The sequence below is a fragment of the Rattus rattus genome, chromosome 8 (assembly GCF_011064425.1).
Source record: "Rattus rattus isolate New Zealand chromosome 8, Rrattus_CSIRO_v1, whole genome shotgun sequence".
Taxonomy (NCBI): domain Eukaryota; kingdom Metazoa; phylum Chordata; class Mammalia; order Rodentia; family Muridae; genus Rattus; species Rattus rattus.
In genome coordinates, this window is record NC_046161.1 from 36,641,477 (window position 1) to 36,662,977 (window position 21,501).

The following is a 21,501-nucleotide window of genomic DNA, read 5'->3' on the forward strand; positions in this document are numbered from 1 at the left end:
ATAAGTCGTCAAGTGCTGAGAGTGTCCAGCTCCCCTGGGGAGATCTACATCACCCCTCTAAAGCCCAGGGGACAACAGTAGTGAAAGATCGTAAGAGCTAGAGACAGTGGTGACTGCAACCTTCTGGGTATACACGGCCACTTCTCTTATGATCTCCCAGCTGTTGTGGTTACGTTCATAAAACTGGGCCCATATAGATCACAAGTGAGGGCGGGACTAGTGAGGCTACGCCCCTCTGAAAGAAGCTATTGGCAGCTAATTGGTAGCTTGAAGAAGGGGGTGTTGTTTTATCTTTAGTGGTACCACCACTGTTAAGTTGCCCATGCTCCAGGAAATAGCCTCACACCTGTGCTCGTGAAGCAACCTTATTTGAACTCAGGGAAGAAAACCAAAGGAATAAAACGACCTATCGACAGAACTATCTGTTGGAAGAAGAGCTTAATGTGAATGAGATGGGGTGAGAGTGTTTAAGGGGGATAAAAATGGCCAAACTTCATTACACACGTATATGAAATTGACAAAGAACAACAATAACGTTATTTAAACACATACAAGCAACAACAAAAGCCTCTCCATTGAGAGCCAGGAAAGGGCTCACGGGACTGGTGCTTGTTCAATGCCCACTTCAAGCCCTATTTCTCACCACTGCGTCTCTCAATATATACTCTGTTCATGCATGAAGGCCTTGGGGACCACAGACCCACACTGCCACCTTGGTTCAAGTTGTGTCTCCTTTCATACGTGTATGCGAGAGTGTATGCCAATCATGCAAGGGTACCGCTCCCTTCCCCAATCCCCAACCTTGTATCTCCCACCAAAGCCAGAGGAAGGCATCAGACACCCTGGAGCTAGAGTTACAGGCAGTGGTGAATCGCCTGATGTCAATGCTGGGAACTGAAACTCAGGTCTTCAGGGAGCACAGCAAGCTCTCTGAAGTGCTGAGCCACCTCTCCAGCCCCGAAAGCTCTTTCAAACACCCGTACTCTACGTCGAGTTTCACCTCCTTTGAGAAGCCTTGCCCAACCTCCCAGTTGGCACTGCCTCAGGCCAGCTCAGACTAGGCCCTGCCCTCGAGTTCACACCCTACCCTGATGCACATACATGACCAGATCCATGAGTGTCTTCCACACTGTGGCTCACCGGCGATGAAACCTCCACGTCCCCATCCCCGCACCTCACACCTCTTTTACCACCGGAAAGAAGAATGATCATCATTTGCTGCAGGAAATTAAACAACCCACACTGAGTTTCTCTTTAAAAAAAAAAAAAAACCCTGCCCTAGCTTTGTGACAGTTAAAAGGTGATAGGGACATCGGTTGCTTCTGCCTCAAGAAGCAGAGGAAGCCACCCAGGGTGGGACTGTGGTGGGGATGGCTCTCTGCAGTTGCCTCATGGTGATGCTGTTAGCCACTGGCATAGAAACCATGGAAGAGGCCACTGCAGCTTCCTACCCTCTGGAACCACGAAGCCTCACCTGGAACGCTGATCCAGAAAAGGCGACTACAGCTGAGCGGCTGCCTGTAGCCTCTGCAGGAGTTTGGGGGCATTCCCAGAGGGAAGCCCTGTGAAATCGGAGATCTCCTCACAGAGAAAGATGCTTTGGGGCAAGTCCAAAGTATTAGTAACTATCAACATTTCATCGCGCTGACAGGCGAACTGCCAAGAACAGACGGAAACTGATCTCGGCCCTCGGGATCCAGCTCACACTGGTGCTCGGATCCTTGATGGTCAGGATACAAGGCGCAGCGGCAGCCCTTTTTCTGCAGGATGCTGTGCACCCTTAAGGACTGAAACCACTCCTTGGCATCCTCCAGGCAGGCTCCTGGTCAAGCACACAAAAGCAGATCCCTAGCCGCTCGGGCTCTCTCTCTCATTTGCTCACTTCAGACATGTGGACACAAAGGCAAACCGACGCTTTGCACCTCACGCTCCGCATCCCAGTTAACACCAGTGATAGAGTCTCAACGGAGAAGCAAGGCGGAAGGCAGACAGAGGGATCTTAGTTACTGCGCTAATCAGAGGAAAACGCATGAGGTGGTAAATGAATACCCCAAATCTGTCTTTGACCACCATTCCTGTCTCTTATCTCTACACTCTGATTAGCACAAAAGACTGCTCTATTTGGCTCTCTTTGCTACATTACAAATAAAGAGTAAAGTGCTTAAAGGTGAGGGGCCACATTCTAGTCGTCTTCAGACATATAGAACCTTCTGTCCTCCCCTCCAAACAAGCTCCTTCCTTCTCCCAGACTCTCGCCAACTGGCTCTGACGTCCTAGTACTCCCATGGGCACAGGCGGATCCTGAACCAGGCCCCACTCGCCTCCGATCGCTGGCGTCTAGCACAACATCTGGTTCACTGTAGTTGTTCAACAAATGTTTGTGTAATTGACCTGAAATGATTCCGAGCAGAAATCTGTTCATGTTCCAGTGTGGGCGCTGACTCCCACACATCATATCATGTCCCCGTGTGGAAGATAAGGAGGGTGGATCAGATCCTCTCTCCCACTGTCTGGCTGCACATACTCAGGAAGCCCCCACTGCTCAGGGCTTGTCATTTACACAGAACACAACAGCCGTGGTCTCCCTTGGAGCTGTGCAAATAGCACCCTACCCAGATCCCTTCCCGATTTTTAATTCGGTGTTGAAAAAAAAAAAAAAGAAAAGAAAAAAAAGAAAGGAAAAAGCAATCTCAGATGCCCAAGTACCCATGACCTATTTATTGATCCATCAAATATTTGCTAAGTGCCTGCTGACTTGTATAGACCGGGCATACGGGCCTACAAAAGCCTTGCTAATGAGTTGAAGAATCCAGGCATTGAATGATAGGCAACTAAAATGTAAATTCTGAACACAATCAATCTAAATGAATGGGACAGTGGAGAAATTCTGAGGCTCAAAGGACAGAGAAGTTGTTCCGGTTAGGGAGGTCAGAGGCTCACAGCCTGAGGACAGTTTTGGCATCGTGAATGGAAAGGCTTGGTGCACTCATGATGGAGCTCTTCTCTGAGAGGTGGCAATATCATGAGGGCTCTGACTTTAGTCCCTCGATGGGCTCGTACCATGGTGACATTATGGGGAGGTGTTGGAAAGTAGGAGCTGGGGCTTAGTCGGAGGAAAGACGGGCTGCTGAGGGCATGCCCTGGACAGCTGCACCTGGTCAGCATGCCCGCCCTGCTGAGTAGCTCTGCTCAGCCATGCGCTCTCTGACTTCTGACACTCCGATTCTGCTTAGCCTCCCAGAGGCAAGGGAGCAGCCGAGAAGGACTGAATCCTGTGACACTGAACTCAGAACGAACTCTCCCAGCTTTGCCCTGCTTCTCTGGTGTATTTCACACAACAAAAGCCTAGCACATGGCCTCGCTCCGTCTACGAGGCACGGGGAATTGTTTGTCATTGAAGCCTGTGGACTAACTTCCCTATCATCCTCTGCTTTTCAGAACAGCAGGAGGAGGAGCGGACACCTCTGAGAATAACACACTCAGCAAACGCCAGGTGGCTGCACAGACCCCAGCCAAGTTGGAGTTGGACCTCGGGACGCATGTACCTGTCAGAAGGAGGCCAGTCCACACTGATTCAAACTACGTGTTGCAGACCCTTCCAAACAATCCGTGCCAACAGAACACGGTGCCCACCGCCAACCCCCAAAGCCACTGAGAAACGCCTGGGGAGGGCGTTATGGTTTTCCGTCAGCCAGTTTATTTTCCTGACCATGTTTTGCTGCAGCTAGCGCAGAATGACGCTGAGTTCCCTGGGCACATATGCACCGACAGATGGTGTAAGAGAACTAAAATCACACTAGCTCCTTCAGGGGAGCCAGCTTGGAATGCTAATGTAATCTGTGGAGAAGCTAAACAAGGAAAATTGAGAACGGACTCCCAAACGTGAAGACTGAAACTATCCAAAGAATGAGATCTATGCCCAGGAAGCCAAGCCCCGGTCCCTGTATGCCTTCCTCACATAGCAGTTTACTAACCATTACCTCCTCGCCTGCCTCACAGCCAGAGGGCGAAGAGCTCGTGCGTGCGGGTGGGAAGGGGACCACAGCATCCTGTTTCTCTTTAGACTCACAGTACCTGGCGTAAGTACCATTTGCTCAGTGTGTGTGGTGCGAGTTAAATGACTAGACACACAAACACCAGCAGATCTGTGGAAGCGTCCTCTGTGAAGATCACCCTCTGAACGGAAAGCTGATCTGAACACGGATGCGGGTGTCGTGTAAAACAGCCTCCCCTGCCTCCAGGCTCTAGAGAAGCAGCTGCCCCATGCCACCCGAGGCCAGGAGCAGCCAAGTGGGAAGCCAATAGTAGACCTTAGCCTCTCTCGACCTCTTGGAGGTTCAGTACATGCCCAGTTAAGCACAGGCGGAAACCAGCTATTAAAATCCCCTTTTCAAAGCACCCACTTCTTGCCCTTGGCCGGTTCTAATAGGAGCAAAAGCAGGGGAAGCCTGCTTCTTCCCACTGCACGGTGTGATTACAGAAGCCCTCTCTGCCTCCCACGATCACCCAGCCAAAGGGTTCAAGGCAAAAACAGGCAGAGATGAGGGTCAGTCGGCCTCCTCCAATGATAACGCTGGTTCAATAGCTTCGTGAAAGGAAGCAAAGAGATTATTCTGGATAAAAATCAAGCCCGAAGTGAAGAAAAGCTACAAACTCCCGACACTTTGCTTTTTTCTTAGACATAATGCAAGACTAATTCTCAAGAGTGACTCTACAAGCTAATGGTTACTCCTTCCTGAGCCTCAGTTTGCCCATCTGTAAAATGAAGCAGTTAATCCCTAACATCCCTTTCCGCTCCATCTATGACAACCCCCAAGACAAAACGCAGCACAGCAGAAGTCACCTGGCTACCAAGTGATAATACATTCTGCAGCCACTACTCGCCTGTCTCCACTTCTTGTCATTTTAACTATTAGTCAACTTACACACAGATCTTTGGAAGCACCACTTTCAAAAGCAAAAACATGTTCAAAACTGTCTAGTTACACGTAATGAGGAAGCAGAAGGAGAAACTGTCTTGGGGGAGGAAGAGAAGCAACCAGGATGGAGAAGGGGACAGCAGACAGGGCAGTAGGAAGTGAATAGTTGAGCAAAAAATGATGATGATGATGATGATGATGATGATGATGATGATGATGTCATATGTGTTAAAAAGTAAATAAATAAAATTCCCATAATGAAATTCTTTATATGTTAACCTGAAACAGTTAATTAAAAGAGAGACCATAGATAAGTTTTTATTCAAACAAATGAATATTACTTCGCTTGTTTCTCCTGACCCCCTCTAACACAGAAGGAATTAGTTACGTCATAGACATAAAAAGTTTAAGTGATTTCCAGAGGTCTCGGTTCTCGGTCCTGAAGCTAGTGCTTCAGAGAACATCCAACGGTCACCACAAGCACCAGTGTGAGAGAACGGTTTGATGTCCAAAGGAAAGGAATAAGCAAGGCACCGTAACCGATGCCTGCGATCTCAGCACTTGGGAGGCTGAGGCAGGAGGATTGCCAACTTCTACAGCAATTGGAGCTACATAATTAAGTTTCAAGACAGCATGGATTACACAGGTTTGTTTTTTTTTTAAAGGAGGGAGGGAAGGTGAAGGAAGGAAGAAGTAGAGAGAAGGGTAGAAAAGATTTTTTTTTTTTTTTAAGAAGAGAAGGAGGAGGAAGAGGGGGGATAACCAGAAGCACTTACTTCAGCTCGTTGGTCTCCATGCCCTGGGCAATGGCCATGATGATGCCTCCATGGTCACCCCAAGTATAGTAATGAGGTCCTGGAAGAGCCTAATTAGTAAAGCAAACAAACAAAACAGAGGTGAGGTGTTGCTGTAGCAGTAAATATAGAATGGTGCACCCCCCTCCCCCAGACACACACCACCACAATGACAGCCACTGGAATGTGGGTTCCAGTTTGCAGAACAGGTTCTTGTCCATCCTCTCATTCACACCTCACAGTCCTGGAGTCAGAGAGAAAGAGAGAGCACTCTTCACTGGGCTAACGCGCCTGAAGCCTTAGGCCTCGTCCCCACGCTGCAAAATAAATAACTGGTCAACCAGAGCTGCTGTTCTACTATAACCAAGTCAGGTCTCTGAAGCCTGTAGAAGGGGACTTTAGTGCTTAGAGAAGCTACCCACGCAGTTTCCTGATACAGAACTGCCTCAGGGGAAGGCCATTCGAAAGCACCTCGGTTCTAGCCAGGGATCTCAAGTTTCCATAGAAATTGTTTCTACAAAAAGGAACTGGTAAATGGCCCCTTGCAGGCTGGGGAAAGTGTGGGAGGAATCCCAGAGCGTGCGCCCCTTAATTGGAGTGTACCTCTCTACCTAACCCTCCCAAACTACATTTGAATGAGGCATCTTGACAGAACCTAGAGGAAACAAATGATGTGATACGCACACGCGAACAAATAGGCTTGTATGAAAATGGGCTGCTGCGTGTGCAAATTATATGACTGAAGTAGCCACAGGCTGTTCACCCGAACCTGGGGAAACAGAGGTCAACAAAGATATTCAAGGTCCTATTAGCCCAGATGATGCCAAGACTTCAGCAATGGAAGAAACAGTTTGCCTGGGAATAAAGGAGAAATGGAGGAATCTCAAACAGTGGAAAGCCAAGGGAACCATAGCCAGTGGGCCCCTCAGAGACAGCGGGCTCCGCAGGAAATGCTCAAGGTACCTCTCAAAGCAATGGGTATCTACCTAAGGATCATCAGGAACCACAGACAAACAGGAGAAACGGCAAATTCCCTGCAGGAAACTCAAAACTAATCAGTATTAGAATTTAAGCAAAAAGTAAATGAGTGTTTTCAAAGTATGTAGGCACCTACGACAAAAGCAGAACGGTCAGGGAGGGGACCCAGACCCACAGGATGCAAACGTTCTGTATTTAATACACATTCAATATGAGCTCAGTGAAGACTATGGAAGGCTAGATGTGCATGTTCTAATCCTCAGAGGAGCCACGGAAACACAAGAAGACAAGAGAGAAATACAAAAAAGACAGAGTGGAATAGATCTAGTAGCTAGGGAGGGAGCTTAATGGTAGAGCGCCTGATGAGAACGCACAAGGTTTTGGGTTCAACGCCCGGCACTGTCAAAAACCAAAAATCTAAATAACGCAAAAGGAGATGCAGAAGGAAAAACAGCAGAATGGATACAGAGGAAATAAATAACAAAGATATTACATTAAAGGCTTAATTCCAGCAAATAAAGGCACACAAGCAAAGCCAATGAGATGGATCAGTGATAAGGACATTTGCCTCCAAGCCTGACAACCTGAGTTTGCTCCCCAGGACCCAAATGGTGGAGGAGAGACCCAGTTCCCATGCACTCTGATTTCCACACGCACCTACCTAGCACCCCCCCCCAAAATAAAATAATAACAATAATTTATGAGAAAGCAAGTGTGTACATGTTATATACATAAAATTATTCAAATTAAAGACACGGATAAACAGTAAGTAAGTGGACAGTAACAGATGTATCCAGAAGAAATTTTAAAGCCTTACATATTTAGAAAACATCCAAAGTAAATAGCTATTGAAACCCAGGAGGAGCAAACACATAAGGAAAAGTTTAATAATATAGAAGAGAAAACAACCAAGTCACTCCTACCAGGAGTAAAATTATCCCTAAAGCGTCAACAGATGCTAAGAAGGTAGCAAGGAAAACTCACTGAGTTTGAAAACCTGAATAGTTATACACCAACTGGAGAAATTGAATTTCTTGCCAAAAACGTTCTAAGAAGAAAATTCCCAGCCCGGCAGTGAATTACAGAAGACACAACACCAACTTTAACACAGGCAGCCAGAAACAAGGGAAGGGAGACAGCTAATCGACCTATCCTACGAGAGCAGCCGGACCAGTACTGAAACTTGCCACAGACACTGCAAATAGAATATTACATACTAGTATTCCTCACAAAGAGATTCTTACACTCTTTAGCACATCAAACCTAGCTATATTAAATAGGACAATGTGTCATGACCAAGTGGGGCTTATTCTGTAACTGAAAGTTAGCTTAATGTTCAAGAGTCAGTTGACACCACCCATCGCCGTGTAACAGAACGAAGGAAATCTATGTCATTACATTGATAGAGAAATGACATTTGACAAAGAAATCAAAACCTGGACGTGATTTTTGTTAAGGGTTATCAACAAACTAGAACCAACAGGGATTTTTCTCCAGGACAATGGAATGCATATATATGCATATATATATGTATGTATGTATATGTATATCTGCACATACATCACGTACAACCAAGAGATATCACACCTGTAATCCCACTATCCGTGAGACTGAAACACAGACCGAAAGAATAGCCTTCCCGGATTACAAAGCAGAGACTCTGCCTTTAAAAAACTGGTAGGGAGACTAAACGTTCGTCCTCCAGACAGAGTAGGCTGGAGTACTCACTCCTCCCACATCCACTCAACAGAGTCACAGTCACCACAGTAAGAAGAACAAGAGGGACAGGAGAGCACCACCAGCAGAGAGGGGAGAAACAGCAAGACGAAAGAGAAAGTTTGATAAAGCATCAGAAAGGAACCGCTTCCCTTTGCGTCTGGGATGACTGTTTATAATAAATGCGCATACAGCAGAACTAAAAAGAATCCATGCCTTTGACAAAGTCATCGAATGCCGAAAGCATTGTTATTCATTAGCATAAAAACCGAGGAATGAGTCCCGGCTTGGTGGCACACGCCTTTAATCCCGGCACTCAGGAGTCGGAGACAGGTGGATCTCTGAGTTCAAAGCCAGGTTGTCCTTTAGAGCAAGTTCCGGGTGAGCCGGGGCTACACAGACAGATTCTATCTCAAAAAAAAATCATCAACAACGAAAATTTAGGGGTAAACTTAAAAGAAAATTTTACTTGCAGTGATGGCAAGTTTAAATATTTAAGAAGAACACGCATATACATTGACATTTCTGGGGTTGTAGCTCAGTGGAGTGCTTGGTTAGTGTGTTTAAGACCCTGGATTCATTCCCCAGCATAAAGAAAAAAAGAGAGAATAGAAAAGAAAGACTAAGTCAGGCGGTGGCATATGTTTGTGATCCCCATGCTCAGGAGGCAGAGGCAGTGAGACCATGAGTTCCAGCCCAGACAACAGAAGGCAATGGCATGCAAGACTTCTACGTTGGAAATGGAAAGATACCAAGAGAAATTAGAGGAGGAATGGAGGGATAGGCTACAACCGTGGATCAAAAGACTCGGTGTTATTAAGATGTCAATTTACCCTGAAATCGATTTACAAATTTAATGCTCGCACAGTGAAAGTCCTAGCAAAACTGGCAGGATACGCAGACGCACAAAGGACTTTGAATGAGGAGAGCAATTTTGAAAATAAGCAAAGGGCTTACCCTAATTGATTCCAACACTGGCTGTAAGGTTTTGGTAATCAAGACAATATGGTAGTGGTGGAAAAGACAGACACACAGCTCAATGGAACACAACAGAAAACTACCACCCCCCAAATATACCCACATATACATGACAGATTGACTTCCAAAGAAGGACCAGGGGGGACTCAACAGGGTGAAGAGACATCTTCTCAACAGATGGACAAAAATAGATATCGAAAAGTGGTTCAAACAGATTAAAATGTGAAAACAATAGGGTGTGATCATTTTTTCATGACACATTTAGAAAGTAACCCTAAATGAATCGCATGTGTAAACACATTAAAGCTATAAGCGCTCTCTCTCTCTCTCTCTCTCTCTCTCTCTCTCTCTCTCTCTCTCTCTCTCTCACACACACACACACACACACACACACACACACACACACACACACACACACTCACACAAATGGGAAAGTCAAGTATCAGACACTAAAACAGCCTAACTGGTCCAAGCAGGTAGAACAATTAAGATTTGATTGGATAAAGAAAACCACCGTCGTCCCTATGGCGGGGACAAAACACAGCAGTAAAGCACAAAAAGGCCACAGGGCAACGAAGCCTCTTGGATGAGCTTCAAATTCACAGGAGTGACAGAATCTAGGAATATGGAATAAACACTCTGTCCACACAGAGCAGTCCTTGTAGAGAACTCTGGACACGCTAACACTAGGTAGAGGTGGATGCAGACAGTGGAGAGAGCGGTGTATACTACAAGAGGATTCAGAGATACTCGGGGGGGGGGCTTGATATTTTGAATTTATAGAGATGAGGGATGGCTCTTATCAAACAGAACACTGTGACATAGATTTGCTGTAGTTCACAGCTCTCAGGGAAGCTGTTACGGAAGCAAGAGTAAGAAGAAATTGTGGGGGATCAGAGAGTTTACCTCACTGGCTAGTTGGAGGGCGACCAGAATCTCTCAGTCACCACTATTCCCTGCAACAATCTGTCACATGCATCTTCCATCCACCAGTGTTGGTGACAACTGCTCCCCTTCCCACGTGGGGCCTCTGTGGTGAAGATCACCTGCAGGGACTGTGAGGCCCCCTCACAGGTAACCTCCAACTCTCATCCCCCAGCAACTTCTCTGCTAGTTCTCAGAACAAGGTCCCTAGGGTACCCAGTACTTCCTGGCAGGTATTACGTATGCCTGGAGAGAGTCTCCAGCAGCTGCCCTGGCAACAGCCAGGCAACACGGCTCCAGGGGAGGAGGATGAAGACACAGCTCTCTACCCAAAGGAAATAACTTGCGGATGTGCCTGCCCCTCCCTGCTGTCTCCAGCAGCAGAAGGTACTAAAAGCCCGCAGGCCTCTCTGCTGGTGAGAGGACGCAGTGCTGCAAAGGAAGCAGCAGGAGAAGGGCGACCTGAAAATTCCAAACCTTCAACTCTTATTTGACCATGGTGTCCCGACCGCTTCTTTTATCTGAACACAGACTTGTATTTTCTGCCATTCTGGGTGGAACCCTTAACTTGTGTGCACGTATGCACATAAACACATGTACATGGACGTACGCGGACACATGCGCGAACACACACACACACACACACACACACACACTTTTCTTCTGTCTCTCGTTTAGAGGGATGATAAGCCTGGGTCACATATGAGATAAAACACAAGAGCAATGTTTACAAATTGCGCAGAGTCAAACATGATTGCCGTGCATATTGCAGATTAAATGTGGAAACACGCACACTGCGTTCTCCACAAGAAGCACTGTGGGGATAGGAACTTCGGATGCTGAATTTTCAAGCCTGCCCATGCAGTGATCTGCTGGGACGCCAGCACCCATCCTCAGGGCCGGCACAGACTAAGTCCCCTAGGTTACGGGATGAGGCCACAACTTAGGCTGGACCCTTGAGAATGGGTATATGGTCGGTGTTCAAGATCCAAATGGGTTAAACAGTGTTAAAACAATCCCCTCCTGTAGCATGGGGAAGAGGAAAAGGGCCAGCCAGCTACGGCTCAGGAAAACACGGGAAATGAGCAGTGTCAGACCCGCCACAAGTGCGTTGTAATTCTCTGACACAGTTGCCAAGTTTGACTGGGCATTTTCTCCATGCCAGACACTGTTACAGCCCAGGGCTGGGGAAGTAAGCAAAGCAGACACTCTATTCTCCCCCTCGCGGAATGCATTGTCCCGAAAAAGCTTGGTCAAACTCACAGTTGTTTCTAATAAAAAACTGAAACGGCCTGTCTTTTATTTAAAGTGATATTCTGGCAAAGAATCACAAGGGCCTTACAGGGTGTGAAGACATGGGAGTGCGGCTAACTCCTCTGTGAGGCCCTGGGTTTCTACATACACATGCGGGTCACATAGAGCACCACAGACCTCCACCAGGGACCACCGTGTCCCTGAAATGTTGGTTCACAGGTCACGATGCTCACACTAACGAAAGCCCCAGGACCAGAAACTGACCTCTCTCCACCGGGCTCCGGCACTGCTAGAGATGTACACGTTGGTCTTGCTGGCCAAGTTCTTTCCCACGGAGCCTGAAAACACAAAAGGAAGAATATGCCAGAAAGACATCTGGCCCAACCGGACATCCCGAATAGTAGCTCGTCATAAAGCCATGAGGAGGGGACACTGCTGGAGGTCTAGATGATCACTGTATAGGCCTAGCTGGCTGCATGGAACCAGCCCACCCATGCCCCTGGGATAGCAGGCAAGTCACACTTACCGGTGGCGATGATGAGGCCGGGGGCTGACTCCTTGGACAGGATCGGCATCCTCCGAAGTTGGAGGTTGAGCAGTTGACTGAGGCGCTGGGCCAGGTGGAGGGAGCAGCCCCGAGAGAGCTGTAGAGGGAAATTTCCAGATGGGATCAGCATGGACTCCCTCAAACCCAAGAGTCTATCCGAGGACCCCACAACAAGACCCAGAGGAGGGTCTGGGCCAGAAGAAACCAGTCTCACAACCCAGTGGCCCTCAAATCTCCCGAGATCTTCTGAACTAACATAAACGTCTACCACTGAGGAAAAGAGGAAGTCCCAGAAATAACCATTACAAGCCAGGGTCAACTCCAGCCTAAGAGAAAAGCAACCCAATGTCGGCGTTATCCAGGGACTCGGAAAGACAGAGAACTGAAACGTCCTGTTGACTTTATAAGTCAGTGCATGTGTGTCTGAAATACGATCCTACAAGTTTGGTCAGAAGAAAAAGAATCAGAGATCCAAACGTCTCGTTGGAAAATAACCAGGCGTATAAGACATGTGATATGAATGCCACAGGGGTCATGTGGAAGCTAAAGGCTTATCCCATGTTTGTGGGGAAATGCAGGCTTTAGTGGTGTTGAAACTGGCTTCCTCGCTGTGAGCGGATGCCTACCATTCCATGGACCACCACAAATGCTTCTGCCTCATTCTCCTGGCCAGAAAAATATGATGTCTAAAGTATTTCAGACATATCAGTGAACAAAACGGGCGACTCTGTGTTCAGGGCATGGGTAAAAATGCAAACCAATCTTGCTAGCAGCCCGGATTTGTCAATTAAGAACGGGAGGAAATCAGGTTGGCTCACGAAAGTTTTCCTCCCTACTTCCTCTTCCACTTCCTTTTATTTAAGGAAATCAATCCTTAGACGTGTTTCTGAATCCTTGGACCATCATGTTTCACCACATACATTACTATATACTCTTTTTTTCCACCTCATGGTTCGGATCGAAATACTCCCCAAGGGTCCTATTCTAAAGATTTGCTCACAGATTTTCGGTACTTCTGTGAAGTGGCCGAATCTTTAGGAGGTGGGGCCTAGTGCAAGGAAGTTGTCATTAGGTGTGCCTTTGAAGGGGATATGGAAACTCTGGCCTCTTCCTCTCTGGGTTTCCTTTATCTATTTCCTGTCTGCCATACTAAATCAAGCTTATTGTATCACGGTGTTCAGCCTTGCCGCTGGCCCAAAGCTACAGAGCCAAGCAGGCTCAGACAACAAATTACTGATACCTCTGAAACCATGAACCAAAATCAGCCTTTCTACCTCAGAAACTGATTTTCTCGGGCACCTTAAAATGGCGACAGAAAGCTAACATACCACCTGTGACAGTTAATGCTCATGGTCAACTTAATTTGATCCCAAATCACCTAGAAGATACACCACTGCCTAGGTCTGCGAGGGATCTGCCAGAAGGGCTAAGCTGAGGGGCAAGAGTCAGAGCCACCATGACTATGGCAGTGCCATCCCCAGGTCTGGGGTCCCTACCTGAATGAAAAGGGGAAAAGGAGGAAAAAACAAAACCAAGCATCAGCCTTGAGCCTTCCCACCATGATGGATTGTACCCTCCAAGTCGTGAGCCAATGAATCAACACTTTCTTCCTAAAGTTGCTTCTTATTGGCTCTTTGGTCCCAGCAAAAAAAGGAAGAGGGACCCAACCCACCACCGAAACTAAGAATTAGAAACTAAAAGGCGATTGACGACCCCACAGTTACGAGCTGATCCATCTGAGGACTAGGAATTCCACCGAATCTGTTTCACCAACTTGTCCCCCTGCCCCATGACATGTTCAAAACTGCCTAGACACATCCGTAGCAAGATGCGCCAAGCTTCTGAGGTCCTAAAGACCGAGGAAGGGGACTTATCTATGTGTTTGCCCGCATCTGTTTATAGCCTGCTTCTTTCCAGAGTTAGATTTCACGTGGCAAATCAAGGGCTGTGGCCAGAAAGAAGAAATACGGGGAAGTATGTTCTAGGGCGAGACTCTCCAAAAGAATTTTCCCAAGGAGAGAAATACAGCTACGGAATGCAGGGGAGACAACACAGCGTACCACAAACAAACAATTCAAAAATCCAAAACATTAGGTGAGTAACTAAACATGGCTGCAGCCAAAATTAACGCTAATTTCATCTGGTTTCTTTCTGCCCACTCAGGTGAAATAGAAATGAAAAGTGTGGTTGTCCCAGAAGACCTGGGTGCACAAAGTCAAGTTGTGAGAACACTTAGTGGGACCAAGCGACACTGTTTAAGATGCCTAGCTTTTCAGACTGGCCTGCAAACAGGGAACGCTATCCTCATTCTTCAGCACTGTGGGTTTGAAATAAAATTGGTGATGTCACTTTTTTATAGTAGTGCCAGACCAGAAGAAATAAAATGCCATCATGTATTAGAGTTAAGTCGAAACAGTGTCTGTCTGTCTCTGTCTCTCTGTCTCTCTCTCTGTCTGTCTCTCTGTCTGTCTCTGTCTCTCTCTCTGTCTCTCTGTCTCTCTCTCTGTCTCTCTCTGTCTCTGTCTCTGTCTCTCTCTCTCTGTATCTCTCTGTCTCTCTCTCTCTCTCTCTCTCTCTCTCTCTCTCTCTCTCTCTCTCTGTCTCTCTATCTCTCTCTGTCTCTCTCTCTCTGTGTGTGTGTGTGTGTGTGTGTGTGTGTGTGTGTGTGTGTGTGTGTGTGTCCCAATAAAAGAGCATCAGTTTGAAACAGTCGCATACATAAACTGGGGGTTGGAGGAGAAGCCATGCCCATTTCATGTTTGAGCAATCCCAAGTCCTGTTAATTGGAATAACAGGCACCTGCTGGGCATAACACAACCTCTCAAATTTCAAAATCCTATGGGACACTTCCACCCTTATTTTCGGTCCCACTGGGTTTTTCATCAAACTGGCTCACGAAACTCCACCTTCCCCAAAGATGTGATGTCCTCAAAAGACATGCGTCATGCCCTTGTGTTGGAGCCGTGGGCTAACTGGAACTCGTCAGTCAAGCAACAAGAGTGATGTCTAACAGATGTTGTGTGTCACGTACCATGGTGCTCCATTCAAAACTATCCAATTGAGCTGGGTGTGACAGTAGAGGGCACAGTCCTATCACTCTGACCACTTAGGAGGCTAATGTAGAAAGACTTCGAGTTCGAGACCAACGAGGGCCACATAACAAATTCTAGGCCAGCCTGACCTACACAGCAAGAGTCTGCCTCCTAACAAACAAAACTTGAGATATTGGGCTAAAGATACAGCTCACGAGTCAGACAGACGGGGACTGCGTGTGGTTCACTCTCCAGTACCTAAAACATAAGTCTTGACTATCCCATGGCGCCCCTCTGAGTTGATCCCAGCCCCCGACATGCCTTGGTGTGGCACTGGGGACCTGAAAGGGCGGATGTCCATATGCAAGTTTGTTCGTGTGTTGTTGTTAACGGCAAGCTCTATCATCTTGCGTGCTTCCCGTAAATATTGAATAGAGAAAACTGCACTAGACCACAGCTCTCTCTGTTTTGTATCAAAAAAAAAAAAAAGCCAAAAGGCAGCTGTACCTCACAATTGATTTTCTCTCCATATCCTGTGAAGGCCGGGGCCTGAAGAAATTCCCAGGTTCCCCCTTTGTCAAAGGTGATGACCGACCTCATGTTCTCCTCACTCATAGATCCATTAATCAGGGTGGCAATGTAGACTCCTTGTAAGCCCTCCACTCGGTGAAAGTCGGCAAACGGCTCGTTTGCAAAATACCTGCGGGCAAAGAAAAACCAATCGTCCATAGCCTGGGATTGGCATTTGCTTGGCATTTTACATTGTGTGCGGCGTATTATCGAACCATCTCAAAGCACACACTATCACGGCGTTAGGGACACTCACAGTGGCGTGCAATGTCTCTGCTTTTCTTTCAGCTCCCAGGCCTTTGGTGACCACAGGTCTGCTTTCTGTCTCTACAGAGTCTCTTTACGGATTGGCCTGACCTGGCTGCTCTGTATAAATTGAATCATGCAATATTCCTTTAAATCTTGTTACCTTTGCTTACACGTTTACAAGGTTCACCCATGTAACATGCACAATGCCTCATTTCTTTAGAGTTAAATAACTGGCTCTTAACACACACACACACACACACACACACACACACACACACACACACACAAAGTTTTTTTAAGGGTCAGGGTCCTCAGCCAACCACCAACTCCCCAAAGGACATTTTGAATGAAGAGGACGTTTTTTAAAAAGTGGTCAGAGCTACATCCATTTCTTCGCTGTGACTATTGATCCAAATCCTTCGAGAAGCCTGAATAAGTGTGACGCTTTAAGCCAGCTGTGCAAGGCACTGGTAACAACGCCGAGGCTCACAGTCTAATCTGGTCTCTAGAAATACAATTATCAGACCCTACACACGGGGTTCCCTGTCGAGAGTTCTAGCAGTGTCCATTGCTGGTTTTCAGTGAAACAGTACAGGCAGTGAGGACAGCTCTAAGAAGCCAGAGGCGGCTGTGGCTAACAGGACAGTAAGGACCACCCAGGTTTCACTTGCTACCCTGAGAGCCCTCTGGAAAGGAGTTTTTCACTAACATAGCACGCACGTTACAAACCTAACACCTGTGAGAAATGGTCACCCTGGTTCCTAGGTGGCTTTTAAAACTGGACATGTGCCCTTTATGACAGGGTTTCAGAGTCATGGGCTGCAAAATCAAGCCACCAAGTGCCCATCATAGGACGTAGGAACCCCCTGAGCTGGGTGGCGGTTGTACCACATCAGACGGGGAGACTCGCACATCAGCCTCTGCTGTAGGGAAGAAGGTATACATACATAGTACTGATGAAGCTGCTCTTGGTTGGCAGGATGAGAAAAGCCACACACACACCCCACCACCATACGCTGGGGTGTAGACTCTCCTCTGATGTGAGATTCCTTGGGTCTCCATTGGGGGAGTGGGCTAATGGGCTCTGGCCTTCTGCACTGCTCACCTCAGCTCTCTTGCCTCCAGAACCTACCATTCTGAGGCTCACTGCTTGTTATGCCCATGTGGGAGGCCAGGGTTTCTCTCAAGACCTCGTTCTTTTCCCTATTATCTTCTGGGGGTTTTAGCATTCACTGTCTGTCAGCTTTTGCCTCACAATCCTCTGCTCTAATGTCAATCCACGCCTTCACTTCCCTCTTGGGCTTGCACCAGAACAACAGATTTCATATCTGCACTCTCTTCTAAGAGCTTGTTTTCTCCCATCTCTCACCACCAGCCCACTCCAAAGCATTTCTCCCCTCCTTTTCCAAGTGCCGTGGGCTGAAACTTGCCAGAAAGTTCACCAGGGGTCCCCTTCAGCCACACCCCATGCAGATACAGACCGGCAATCATCCCCACAGACTGAGCCAAGTGTCCCCCACTAAGCTGTCCCTACGGGTCTGCCACACTGTTAGCACATTAGTTCCTATAAGCGTCCTACAACTTGCCATGGCTCCCCATGAGATCCTCCAAGCACAACCCACAAATGCCGGAGTGAGTCCCTGTTAGGACTTCTTGCCCTTCTCCTTTAAGGTAACAAGAGCCAGTCCATCAGCATCACACTGCCCTACTCACACTATGCCTGCCCACATGTCTGATAACTCACCCTCCCCCATTTCATCTGGCCATGAACTGAGCACGTCTGAACCCCTGTCGCCCTGAGAGAAAACCTGACAAGAAGAGGAAAGCTCAACAGGATGTTGGCCTACCACTGTCAACACGAATCTCCTTTCAATATCTCAACTGGATGACGCATGGCAGTGTCGGGCACCACGGGAGGAGACTGTCACACAGAAAAAGCCCTATGGTCACGTAACTGAGGACTCCTTCCTTGGTCGTCCTCTCTAGGTAGGCCTCCCACTCTGTCCTACTGTGAGAAACTCAGCTGAGTATCTGATAAGTGAGTAAGATGATAAAGTCATCAGCGAGCTGTGGTAGTCACTCTGTAGACATGGGTGTCTCCAAGGTGGGGGTGGGGGGTGGGGAGAAAATTAAAGACCTGAGGGACAGTGGTTGGTGAGTCATAAGTATTAAAGCATGCAAACTCTGTTATTCACCCACAGAAAGAAATGAGATGCTAACATTCAGCCATTGGGGATGAACCTTGAACATCATGCTAGAAGCCAGAAGGCCACATGCCATCATGTGATTCCATGTATGTCAAACATCCAGAAAATTAAATCCAAAGTCCTCGCCTGATCCCAAGCTCCTCTGAGAGGGTAGCATTCAAAACGCATGTAGCACTACAAGTACCAGACAGCCCTAGACTTGTGATCGCCAGATAAAGGGGCAATGACACGGGGGCCTCCACTATCACACACCACCTTATAATTACCTCTAAGAGATGTCATTCAGTCACTTGGGAGCAGAACCCCTGCATACCCTGAAGTGATGGTGTCTTCCAACTGTTCTGTCCCATTAGCTCAGAGACCACAAAACCCAAGGGAATGGTTAACCAAGTCCCTTGGGTCCTAGGTATCACCTAGAACAGGAGTCCTCAGCCTGAACCACACACGAAAACCCCCTGGGTGACAACCCGAACCGTAAACCCAGACCGATTCAATCGCAATCTGAGGACACCGGATCCAGGGGTGCGGGGGGTACACGCTTCGAAAGCACCTCAAGCAAGGCCATGTGTACAACCAACACTGCAAACCACTAAGGTAAGAAGAGGCAGGCGGCCTGGCTGGCCCAAGGCTGGGGGCTGGGGGTTCTCCTTACCTCACCAGGGTGTCACTGCCGGCCCCTCCTGGGCTATAATACAGCACATTCTCCAAGGATAGGGAGAATTTCAGCCCCTCCGCCTCTGAGATGTACAGGTTAGTACTATTGTTGCTGTGGCTGACGCACACGAAGACCTGGTCCTCGGAGGCATCAGCGATGTAGTATTCCTAAGCCAAAGTCAGAAAACAAACCGTCAGAAACACAATTCTCCCTGTGGGTTTTTAGACTCACGTGCAGGCCGTGACACCACGGGTCCTGGTGATGAAAGTGGGTATAAAAGGCAGTGGCTACCCAACCTGAATGAAGAAGCTGAAGTAATTTTCCCTTCCAAGTATCCACGAGTGGTCTACGTGTAGAGCTTGCTGGTAAAGTACTAGAAAAGAATGGGCCTCTGACCTCCATACATGACCTAGAAACCTCTTTTTGGTAATGATGTCTCCACATTTTCCCCAGCAGACCTTTTATTAGCACAAGGCACCATAGAGATTGACACGCGTTTCATTCCCTCCTCTTCTCCCTCAGAGAACCCACAGAAACTAGACAGAACCGATTATCATTCCCCTTGCCTAACCGCTGAGCTATCAACCAAGGCTGATGCCAGAGCCTCCCATGACCACCTCTTCTCACAGGCTGTACCTTGGTGATTCACACTGCGTCTCCCTGGCATTTGGTACTAATACTGAATTCATTTGAGGTGTGTGCTAATACAGAATTCATTCGAGTCCTGGCTATGTATGCTTTCGCCGCTCTGCTCTTGGTCTGTCTGACCTGTCCCTTTCTACAAAGCAGAACTCAGATACAGCCCTCTTTTTGGAACCTTAGCCATCTGCAAGGAGTATAGCATGTGGTTAACAAGCAAATGGCGTGCACAGATTTCCCATCGCTTGAGGACTGGCATTATGAGGCCACTGACGGGCACTGACCCTTCTGCCAATCTTACTCCACTTAAAGCAAGAAAAGGATTCCCATTCAGCTCCGCTCCCAACAGCAAAGTGCACAGCAGCAGACCGACAGGCCCGGAGTATAACAGATCTCTTCAGAGGGCTCCCCAGAGGGCGCCCACAGGGAGAATGTGAAATGCTCACACCAGCAGGACATTCTCATGATGCTTGGAGACAAGCATCCTCCCCCTTCCTGCCTCCAGCAGACCTCACTCACGTTAATAGGATGCTTTGTGACAAACTGGGCTGCTCGCATAGGCTTCCGGCCAAAGGAGACCCAGAGCTGGACAGATGACTGCTGCTGGCTGCCCGGAAGATGCTGCCAAGGAAAAGGAAAGGAAAATTAACTTTGCCAGATGACAGTCTCTCAAAACATGGGGGGAAAGAAAACAGGTCAAACCCCTCTGATTCCACTGGAAGAAAACAAAGCAGTCTGTGACTCAGTTCCCTCTCCTGTTTTGACAATGCCAACCCGGAGCTGAGCTATTTAATACTGGATGCTCCATCCACAGTTCCTACAGACAATCTGGGGTATCAGAGCAAGAGAGACGGTGGTCTGACAGGGGAACTTGGACACAGGGAGGGGGTGGTGGAGGCCACCAGTGTATGAAGAAGAGTGCTAGGAAGGGAGAAAGCCATGAAGTTCAGACAGAGCGGAGCCTGCGGCTTTAAGCTTGAACAAGGGGAGCTCAGCCACTCACTATACAAAGCCAGAAAAGGCTTCAATTTGCAAGACTTTGCAGAATGCTTGGTGATTCCATGATCCAATCTCTGAACATACATACATACATACATACATACATACATACACATATATATGTGTGTATATATATAAGTATATATATATGTGTGTGTGTGTGTGTGTGTGCATATATATATATATATATATATATATATATATATATATATATATATGTCTGATAGAACAGAATTATCAACAATGTTGAGTTCCCCACATTGCATTAAAGATTTTAAGCTCTCCCTGGGCCATGAAAATGTCAAGGTGTCCTGTGCATACGACGATCGTCATGACTACCAGTGAATACACATGCCCACGATGTACATATATTGCACGTTATGTTTTCTCACTCTTTTAAACTCTGTTTCCCACAAACGAGACAATTTCCAGTAATGCCAAAGGCCCCAACGTCAGCTGGAAGTTTCACCCGAAAAAACGCATCAGCCAGTAAGAGGGATTCAAACGTGGTCCATGTCTTTAGCCATCAGGGAAATGAAAACCAAAACTGCTCCGAGATTCCGTGTCACACCAGTCAAAATGGCTACCGCCGGGAAAATAAACGGCACGCGGTGGTGGCGAGCGTGTGCAGAACGAGCCCACCTGATGTAGAAGCGTGAACTGGGGCAGCCAACCACCGCTGTCGGCACGAAGCTTCCTCGAGACGAAACATCAAAACTGCTCTGGCCCAGCGGAGGTCCTTGCACATCCAAGTTTATACCACAATAGACAGGGAACCAACCCTCACGTCCATCGGCAAAGGATTGGGTGAAGAAAATGTGATTCATTTGCACAGTAAATTGTATTCAGTCCTACAGAACAACTAATCATTCGTAGGAGAATGTACACGACTGGAGATAAGCCTCACTCAGAAAGACAAATACGTGTGTGTGTGTGTGTGTGTGTGTGTGTGTGTGTGTGTGTGTGTGTGTGTGTGTGTGTGTGTGTGTGTGTGTGTGTGTGTGTGTGTGTGTGTGTGTGTGTGTGTGTGTGTGTGTGTG

General features: G+C 47.5%; 1 protein-coding gene across 1 annotated transcript in view; it reads right to left on the minus strand.

The window, feature by feature from the left end:
- Positions 1 to 21,501, minus strand: part of Sorl1 (sortilin related receptor 1) — a 159,854-nt gene that overhangs the window by 86,014 nt on the left and 52,339 nt on the right. The window contains exons 7-12 of the mRNA XM_032911077.1: positions 19,982 to 20,083; positions 18,821 to 18,990; positions 15,650 to 15,842; positions 12,090 to 12,207; positions 11,828 to 11,901; positions 5,696 to 5,784 (exon numbers count right to left, since the gene is read on the minus strand). Coding sequence (XP_032766968.1) covers positions 5,696 to 5,784; positions 11,828 to 11,901; positions 12,090 to 12,207; positions 15,650 to 15,842; positions 18,821 to 18,990; positions 19,982 to 20,083 — 746 coding nt within the window. The remainder of the gene's footprint in view (positions 1 to 5,695; positions 5,785 to 11,827; positions 11,902 to 12,089; positions 12,208 to 15,649; positions 15,843 to 18,820; positions 18,991 to 19,981; positions 20,084 to 21,501) is intronic.